This window comes from Octopus bimaculoides, chromosome 1 (assembly GCF_001194135.2).
Source record: "Octopus bimaculoides isolate UCB-OBI-ISO-001 chromosome 1, ASM119413v2, whole genome shotgun sequence".
Taxonomy (NCBI): Eukaryota; Metazoa; Mollusca; class Cephalopoda; order Octopoda; family Octopodidae; genus Octopus; species Octopus bimaculoides.
In genome coordinates this window covers 182501921-182512513 of record NC_068981.1, presented here as the reverse complement: position 1 = coordinate 182512513, position 10593 = coordinate 182501921, and the positions used below count along the sequence as shown (strand labels likewise).

The window sequence follows — 10593 nt, the reverse complement described above, 5'->3', positions numbered from 1 at the left end:
TTCTTCCTCCCTCCCTGGTGCAGCCTCCTGGCTTCCCAGACCCCAGTTGAACCGTCCAACCCATGCCAGCATGGAAAACGGATGTTAAACGATGATGATGATATATACGTATGTATATACAGGGGTTCGACAAAATAATGGAAACACCTTAAAATTTCAAGTAAATTTATTTTAATATGGGGTAGGACCACTTTTGGCAGTAATTACAGCTTGAATTCTATGAGGTATGGACTTGTACAAAGTTTGAATTGTTTCCAAAGGAATTTTTGTTCATTCTTCAACTAAAACAATCTCCAGTTCTTGTAGTGATGATGGTGGAGGATATCAACTCCTTACTTTCTAAAATGCACCATAAATGTTCAATAATATTGAGATCTGGGACTGTGGTGGCCAGATAAGCTGTTCAACTTCACTAGAATGTTCCTCATGCCATTCAGTAACAACTTTAGCTGTGTGAATTGGTGAATTATCATCCTGAAAGATTGCATTTTTCTCCTGACACAGTTCCGCAACCATAGGATGAATTTGATCACATAAAATGCTTAAATAGTCTTGACTATTAATTCTGCCATGAAGGGAAACCATTGGGCTGGCAAATTTCCAAGATATTGCCCCCCGATCATCACAGATCCTCCTCCATGTTTAACAGTTGGAAGAAGGCAGTCTGGGTCAAATGCTTCTTTTGGCTGTCTCCACACATATACTCGGCCGGTGGTCGGAAATAAGGTAAAGGGTGACTCGTCTGAGAAAATAACATTCTTCCACTGCTCTAGGGACCAATTCTGTAGGTTTTTACTCTTCTCTAAATGCTTTGCAACGTTTGTTTTTGAAAGTAGTGGTTTTCAGATAGCAGCCCTCCTGTGAAATCTGGCATTGTGCAGGCCCTAGGGAACACTTTTTGTGGAAACTGGGTTCTCGAGGTGGTCATTAAGCTCTGCAGTAATTTTGGGAGCTGTACTTTTGTGATCCTTTCTAACAATTTGTGTAAGAGTCTCAGTCACTAGTCATTACTTCCATGAGGCCCAAAGTTCAAAGATCATACTTCACCACCTCATCCCATGTCTTGTTGGGTCTACCTCTGCCACAGGTTCCCTCCACAGTTAGAGATTAGCACTTCTTTACACAGCTGTCCTCGTCCATATGCATCACATGACTATACCAACGCAGTTGTCTCTCTAGCACACCACACCTGATGCCACTTATTTGCATTGACCACCAGATAAGGAATTGGGAGACCCTGTCAAAGGCTTTCTCCACGTCAACAAAAGTCAAGTACAGAGGTTTATCTTTGGCTTGGTATTCCTCCTGCAGCTGCCTTACCAGAAATATAGCATCAGTGGTGCTTCTCCCTGGCACAAGACCCAACTGCATTTCATCGAGACTAACTCCATACTCCATACTCCATGAATTTTTTCACCTGATCTAACAATTTGATATCTCTGTAACTATTTCAATCAAAGGCATCATCTTTATCTTTGTAGCAGTTAATTATGATGCTGCTACACCAGTCAATGGGTATGACTCTTTCATGTGTCACCTGATTAACTATATAGGTGATCAGACCATAACCCACACCACCACATATTTTAAGTATTTCAACTGTGATTCATGATGGGAATCACCATATATATGTATATACATATCACACACATACACACACACACATACACACATAGAAGAAGAGTTTAGGTCACTGGTAACCTAAACTAATAGGTAAGCAGTGTGAGTGCTCTAGTTGATAAGTTACTAGGATCCAAGTTCACAAGGTGGTGGTGGTAGGGGGGCTAGAGTTGTGGTAGCCACAGTCCAGTAGGGAGAAAACCAGCGATCTGCAACCTACCTTCAAGTCAGTAGGTATAATTTAAAGAAGAGGAAAACAAAATCAAGGCAGGACAAGCTTATCAGTTCATTTAAATTAATTTAATGCTGAAGCGAAGTAAGCAAACATAAAAATAACAGTGTCTTACAGCTGTTTCTGGGATATCCCAGGTAATGGATCAAAGTGTTGATCCACATTTACATATACTGGGTTTTCCATCATCAGAGATAAATATAAAGCATATAAGTAAGAGAATATATAGGCAGGAAAATTTTATGTGGAGATGTTCAGAGAATCTGATGTAGAGAAATGCATAGCAACGTATGAAGTTCAAGGTTCGTTATAGCTCATAATTCATGAACTTCACACATTGCTACATTGCAAAATATGTATAGTTTATCCTGTTCATGCTATACTATTAGCATTATCCTGTGTTTGAGAATAAAATTATTTCCTTATCTGTATATACATATATATATTTGTATTATATGCATATAAGAAGGGATGACCACTAGGTGGTCATCCAGTATGCTAGAAAGAGGTCATCAACGACCCAACCACAAAAGAAAAATCATGTTCTCCAGAAAAAATTCAGCAAAAATACACAGAGCTTAAGCGGGCAGGACAAAATGGAAAATACATAAAAATAAAGAATTAATTGTGTACCAGGTTTCGCCATTAACTCTTTTACTTACGTAAAATCATCTATGGTTCATCAGCACAATCCGTTCTAAAATCAATATAATTTGCAGAACTATACACGAATTGTCTACTTAACATTAGACGTGCGTACAGTTTTACCAATTACATTGGGGATATTTTCAAAATGTCTCAGCTCTGGCGTGCTACACACACACATATACATGTTCAAAAGGTCAAATATAACTGAATCATGTCCTCAGAGATCAGGTTCATTCCCTTGCTGCATATTTACATTTAATTATTTATTGATTGGAATATTGTGTGTTCTCACCCTTTCCCACCTTGAAAACAATTTTCTTTAGTGCTAATTACTTTTCTTCACCTAAAAGTTTCAATTTCAATCGGTTAAAAACTTATATGTTATAGCTTACAAGAATTCTGTTGTAACTTGGATGGATCATTATGCATACAATGTTTAATGAAAGAGTCTGCATCTTGCCAAATGCAGATGATAAAGCAGAAAGTACATTTTCCACTACTTAGATCAAAGCTTAGAGTATCCTGAAACAAAACAAAAAAAACAACAAAGACTATTTAGCATAATAATTCTCGTAAGATAAAACAAAATGCATTTCAACACATGATTTCACATATAAAAATCTTACCAACCAAACAACAAAAGTTTTTAGAAATTCTAAATTATGAATAAATCATTTTATGTGCAGTGAACAGCATATTTATTCCTCATGCATTCTGGAAGATTCATCAGCAAGTGCTAATGAATCAACTGGCCTATGAACACAGTTTTGTCATAACTGAGAAGTTGTTCTCCTCTAACAAAATACAACCGTAATTAACATATTCATGTTCGAATCTACTGGAATGTATTAAGAATTAGATATGCCAGTAATGGAAATTATAATGTCTTGTAAAATATGACTCAAAAAAGAAAATTGAAAATTGTATAATTTCTCAAAGGCGGCGAGCTGGCAGAATCGTTAGCACACCGGGTGAAATGCTTAGCACTATTTCGTCTGCCACTACGTTCTGAGGTCGAATTTGCCTTTCATCCTTTCGGGGTCGATTAAGTAAGTGCCAGTTACGCACTGGGGTCAATATAATCAACTTAATCCGTTTGTCCCCTCTGTGTGTAGCCCCTTGTGGGCAGTAAAAAAAATAAGAAGTTAGCTTCTTAAGCACATGTTTCCAGGTTCAGTTCCACTGCTTGGCACCTTGATGAAGTGTTTTCCACTATAGCTTCAGGTCGACCAAAACCTTGTGAGTGGATTTTTGAAAGAAGCCTATTATATATATACATTTATTTAAATTTTTTTTTTCTTTTTGTGCCTGTCAAGAATATTCTGTTATTTAACAAATTTTTTAGTTTCAGACATTTATAAAGAAATTTAATTTTTGTTTTCTGTTTTTTATCAATTTTAGAGGAAATAAGCTACATGTCCACTCCTATTTTAAATTTGCCTTTGGAGGGCATCTCATGCTGCAGGCAATCAGTGCTGCTATTTCTACTGTACCCAAAGAATATTATGTAAACAGTATGCACAACTATTTTCTTTCTCCTGGTATGTTATTAATCTATTTTCTATTCACTTTTCTTGTCATTACTTTGCATATTAACCTTTGTTTTTAGTAAAGCTCATGACAACACCTCTCTGCGATTATCCAATCAACCTGCTAGAAATAGCAACCAAATCCCCTTTCAATTATATACTGTCAACTTAAAAAACAATGGTCATTTTAGTTAATGTATTTAACCCTTTAGCATTCAGATTACTCTATCAAATGTAATGATTATTTATTCAAATTGTTTTGAATTAATTATGTATTCATTATCTTATAACTTTGAGAATTCAATGGTGTGATTTTTTTAATTTTTAGAATGACATTGTTGGGTAGGTGTGAGAGGCTGCATCTGGCCAGTTTCAACAAAAAACAAGTAGAATATTTGGGTCAGATATGGCTAGTTTAAATGCAAAGGGGTTAGTCATCATCATCATTATCATCACCATCACTGCCAATGCCACCACTATCATCATCATCATCATCATCAACGTCATTATCATTTAATGTCTGTTTTCCATGCTGATATGGTTTGGATGGTTCAACAGGAGCTGGCAAGCCAGAGGACTTCACCGAGCTTCAGTGTGTTAGACACAGAACAAAAAGGGTAAATGTTCCCAGAGGAAACATCTTTCATCATAGCTCTGTTTTGTTATAACTGATCACTGCTAAACATCATCTAATATTTGAATTAAAACTTAATGACTGCTTGTTAATTAGAAATTAATTAATGAACACATTTTCTTTGTATGTAGCCATAGCATAATAATAAAAGCCACATGCTTACACCTAACGAGTAGTTTTCAAGGTTCTTTTGTTTCACTGACTGAAGAATTTTAGGAGAACTTGTTTATGATTTTTGTGAGAAAAAACTGCATACCATGAGATATTGACTGGTAATGTTTAAACCTTCAATACTGTTTCTTAACCTATTTTGTGATATTCTGAATCCAAGTAAAAGTGAGAAAAAAAAAAAATGTTGGGTGTGGTTTTGATATATTTTTCTTCTGGTTACATGATCTCAGAAATTTTCAGAACTCTTGGTTAAAATAACTATTAGATTGTTGAAGAGATGAAGCGCAAAGGAAATAATTAACTTAAATAAAACATTGAAAATATTTAGTTCAATATATAAATAGTATTTATATTTATATTTAAAATATTTAATATTCATGTTTAAACATTTAAGATTAAAACAATAAAACATTTAATATTTATGTTTAAAACTTTTAATAGAAATTTAAACCTTATTTAAACTTGCTGTGGAGTAAAAATTAGGATTCTGATCTCCCCTCCCAATATTCAGTTTAGTCATGTGACAAGGATCAACAGTAACTTAATCAGAGTGGCTGGTGACTTTAACAGACATATCTATTAGCGCCATGGTGGTGTCTGTTGTGTCCATGAATGCTATGGTTTTGGTACAAGGAATAGGGAGTTTTAAGGCTACAGGAGTTCTGTGATGCAATTAATCTAACAATTTGCAATTCATACTTCAAGATATCAACCAGCCACATCATCACCTACCAATCTGGTGAACACAAGAGTCAGATATATTTCCACCTCACCAGGAAATGGGATAGGCAGAGCATTGTAAATACCAGACACTTCCCTTGTTAAAAGTGCATTTTCCAACATAGATTAGAGGCTGATGACCTCGGAGTTTGAGCTAGGCAGACTCTGAAATAGAAAACAATATGGGAAGGAAAGATATTGAAGCTAAAAGAACTTATTGTGAGGCACAAGTTTATAGAAATTCTATTTGATTTGTATGAGGCAATGACTAGTGACTGAGACCTTTGGAAATATGCTGTGCGTGAGAAGCCCTGGCAAGCCAAGTGAGACCATAATCCGTGGCCTCTGCCAGAGGTGTAGCCAGCCCACTTATGCGTACCTTTCCTTCATTGAACACTAAACTCTGCTTGTAAAGACCTGTTGAGGCAACTGAAATCGAAATCGTAATTGAATCAAATTTGATGACTGGCACCTGTGCCAGTGGAGCACTAACAGCACCATCCGAGCGTGATCATTACCAGAGCAGCAGTCTGGCTTCCATGCCGGTGGCACGTAAATAGCACTACTTGAGCGTGATCGTTACCAGCATCGCCTTACTGGCACTTGTGCTGGTAGCACATGAAAAGACATTCAAGGGAGGTCATTGCCAGTGCCGCTGGACTGGCTCCTGTGCAGGTGGCACGTAAAAAACACCATTTGAGCGTGGTCGTTGCCAGTACCGCCTGACTGGCTCTTGTGCCAGTGGCACGTAAAAGCACCCACTACTCTCTCGGAGTGGTTGGCGTTAGGAAGGGCATCCAACTGTAGAAACTCTGCCAGATCAGATTGGAGCCTGGTGCAGCCATCTGGTTCACCAGTCCTTAGTCAAATCGTCCAACCCATGCTAGCATGGAAAGCGGACATTAAACGATGATGATGATGATGATGATGATGATGACTGTCGGGAGAAGGAGTTAAGTACTTATAGCATATATAACAACTTGGTATTTCTATGTGATAACTTGCTCAAGGCTACAGATTAAATGTGTGGCTAGTAGTAAGATCCCAGCTAGACTGAAAGTGATATGGTGGTGGAATGATATGGTAGACAGAGCAGTAGAAGTTACATGACATGCCAGGTGTCAGATATGCATAGGTGCAGGAGTGGCTGTGTGGTAAGTAGCTTGCTTACCAACCACATGGTTCCGGGTTCAGTCCCACTGCGTGGCACCTTGGGCAAGTGTCTTCTACTATAGCCTCGGGTCGACCAAAGCCTTGTGAGTGGATTTTGTAGATGGAAACTGAAAGAAGCCCGTCGTATATATGTATATGTATATATATATGTGTGTGTGTATTTGTGTGTCTGTGTTTGTGTATTTGTGTGTCTGTGTTTGTCCCCCCAACATCGCTTGACAACCGATGCTGGTGTGTTTACGTCCCCGCAACTTAGCGGTTCGGCAAAAGAGACCGATAGAATAAGTACTAGGCTTCCAAAGAATAAGTCCTGGAGTCGATTTGCTCGACTAAAGGCGGTGTACCAGCATGGCCGCAGTCAAATGACTGAAACAAGTAAAAGAGTAAGTCTGGGAACAAGCAGAAAAGAAGAGATTTGCATTTGCTCCACAATGTGAGGATCAAAAACATCAAGTGTTCAGGATTGTAAAACAGCATGTCAGAGAGCACAAGAGAGTCATCAAGGAGAGAAGTGTATCTGGAATGATGGACACATACTTGCCATTACTGCTGATGACAAGAAAGAGGCACAGAAGTGTAATTATGAGAGATTGTTAAAGGAGGAGAATGTGTGTGTTAACGAAGGGCTACTTTATGTTGACCCTACAGAGGGATGAGTAATTCAAGTTGGTGATTAAGGATGTGAAGGTAGGAATAGTCACTGAGTTGCTCAAAATATGACAAAGTAGGATATGTAATGATCACTCAAATAACAGATTAACTGCTAAGGTCTGTTACTGGAATTTACCGTATGACATGTATTTCCAGCCACACTGCATACTGTTTGATTACAAGGAAATGTAATTTTTTGGCATTTTTACAATATTTCATAATTAAACTTTAATGTTAAGCACTCGTCATCATCGTCATTATCATCATCGTCATCATCATCATCATCATCATCATTATTGTTTAACGTCCGTTTTCCATGCTGGTGTGGGTTGGACGGTTTGACTGAGGTCTGGAGAGCCAGCGGCTGCACCAGGCTCCAATCTGATCTGGCAATGTTTCTACAGCTGGATGCCCTTCCTAACACCAACCACTCCGAGAGTGTAGTGGGTGCTGTTTACTCATGTTGTTTAAATATCCTTGAAACCCTGTCAAAGATGCAAAATAATATTTCCTCAAATTATTAAAATGTATTACCTGAGCAAATATACATGCCTCAGGTTATTGAGTACTCTCAGCACTTTCACGCTTCTCTCATCCACTTCGGTCCTTGCTGCTTGGTTGCATTCCTCCTATTTCCCTTCCTTGGCCTCAACCTCAACTAGGGCTTCATCACTCCTGTAGGAGAAACCTCTCTCTGGACCCCTTCCACTGCTGTCTGTCTCTGGCTAGTAGTGGCCATGTAGGCTCCAGGTAGCAGGTAAGATCACCTCACCATCTTGTTTTTGAGAGCCAACAGCATCTAGTAGTAGTGTGTGTGTGTGTGAGATTTTTTGGATCTTTTCAGTTTTGCTCACAGATTTTTTAATTATCTTTTTTAACTAAACAGTTTGAAACTTCTTATTATGGTATAACTTCTTCACACTGAACATGGTTTACTTTCAACATTTTTGACATTTTGTATTTTAGAAGTTATTTCATGTTAAAGTTGTCGTATTTGGGTAATTTTAACCAATCAATGACATGTATTCAGCTGGAGATAGCTACCTCTGTTTGCAATAGTAATCGAAGAGCAACAACTTCCAGGTCATCTCTACTAAATGTATCTTTCAACTACATGTGGATTAGCTAAAGAACACACCAAATAATCCACATGTGATTGAAAACTACATTTACTAGAGATTATCCAGAAGTTGTTGCTTTTCGATTACTATTGCAAACAGCAGTAGCTTTCTTCAACTGAATACACTTTGTTGATTGGTTAAAATTACCCAAATACAAAATCTTTAACATGCAATAACTTCTAAAATACGAAATTTTCTCATGATATTTCATCCAGGAAATTTGGCCATTTAATCCTTTAGTTTTTAAACTGACCATATCTACCTGTTTTATGGTCAAACTGGCCAGGTCTGGCTTCTCACACCTACCTCACAATGTCATTGTAAAAAGAAGCAATCACTTTATTGAAATATTTAAGCTATAAGATAATGCATGATTAATTCAATACAATAATCTGAATTACGGAGATGTACTTGCATAGCAAGCGACCTGATCTGATCTGATCTGAGACCATGTGCTGGAACGAAAACAATTGCAGCGTGGAAGGTGTTTATAAGCCATTTAAGAAACACACAAAAACCATTAGATTCACTTCAACATTTAAATTTAATTTGCCAAAATATTTTCGTCGCTTTGAGACCGCGACCTGTTCACTGACAAAATTCCGTGCTGCACGAGATGCAGCACAAAATTTTGTCAGTGAGCAGGTCGCGGTCTCAAAGCGACAAAGATATATTGGCAAATTAAATTTAAATGTTGAAGTGAATCTAATAATCTGAATGTTAAAGGGTTAAATTACAGTGTGTTGAGAAACACAGTATACTTCAAAACCAGGCAAAATGAATCACTCTGGAGATGAACGAGAATGATAGATATTGATATTTCACCATTGTTTATTTCAGCTCATTAGTACCATATACTCAATTCACTTTCTAAACAAATTCAGATCACTGACCCAAAGTATTTACAGATAGCGTAAAAATCTATCTAATGATATGCAACAGTGTCACAGAAGTAAAACAAAATTTTAATTTTGAGCTAGAGTCTGTAATGTTTACATTATAGGGCAGCTTCTAACTCAAAATTTAAATTTTGGGCATTATTATTTTTCAAAATATTTTACAAGGTGTTTAACCCTTTCATTATCATATTTACTTTGAGATGCTCTGTGTTTCTTTCAATTAATATAAATATCACAAAGAATTTAGTAAAATAACTTAGTTATCATTAAGCTAGTGTTAGGAGTATAAATTGTGACTAAGGTTTGGTGGAAGATTTTAATTCAAAACTTATGAAAACAAGACATTTGTGCTACAGAGCCAGAGCCGAGTTGGTAATGAAAGGGTTAAGTTACAGTTTTGAAATATAAGTTTACATGATAAATATGTAAGTTGAATTCAGTTTTCTTTTCATTTTTCTACCAGGATCTGAGGATCCTGTTACTTATCATGTGGATCTCATGCATGATGGTAAGACATTTATCAACCGATTTGTAAAGGCCACCCAAAACGGAAAGACCCTACTCAACATGCAGCTTTCATTCAAACGGAAAGAACTTGACTCAATTCAACACCAGTGGAAAATGCCTGAATGCCCTCTTCCAGAAGATCTTACTTCAGCAAAAGAACATTTTGATTCAAAATTGAGGTTTATATAATCTTTTAATATTTTATTAACTAAACATCAAATAGGTAGTGCCTGCAGTAGTGTAGTGTGGTGTGCTATACCTTGCTACGTATTTATAGTTGTGTGGAATATGCTGTTTGAAATTGAAGTCTCTTTGCTATAGACATAGTGCTCTACTAGCAGTCGGATACAAACTGCTGACGGCGATCTTTCGGTACTAGATCCCATAACTTCCGGTCGTTGTGCGCACGCATACTGATTACATTATTGTATAGTGTTTATGTGTTTAAAGTTTAAGAACTGTATGAATCTGAGGGGAGAAGGTTTGAGTTTAGTGGGCCATTCATTTTTTTTTTCTATTTAATGTTGTCTTTTCATATCATCATCATCATCATCAACGTTTAACGTCCGCTTTCCATGCTAGCATGGGTTGGACGATTTGACTGAGGACTGGTGAAACCGGATGGCAACACCAGGCTCCAATCTAATTTGGCAGAGTTTCTACAGCTGGATGCCCTTCCTAACGCCAA

The 10593-nt window shown here is 37.3% G+C and overlaps 1 protein-coding gene across 1 annotated transcript in view; it reads left to right on the top strand.

Annotated features, from left to right (window-relative positions):
- The window catches only part of LOC106872711 (acyl-coenzyme A thioesterase 8), a 31824-nt gene that overhangs the window by 7136 nt on the left and 14095 nt on the right, over window positions 1–10593 (top strand). Inside the window, exons 2-3 of the mRNA XM_052972665.1 lie at window positions 3902–4041; window positions 9862–10084. Of these exons, the coding sequence (XP_052828625.1) occupies window positions 3902–4041; window positions 9862–10084 (363 nt within the window). The remainder of the gene's footprint in view (window positions 1–3901; window positions 4042–9861; window positions 10085–10593) is intronic.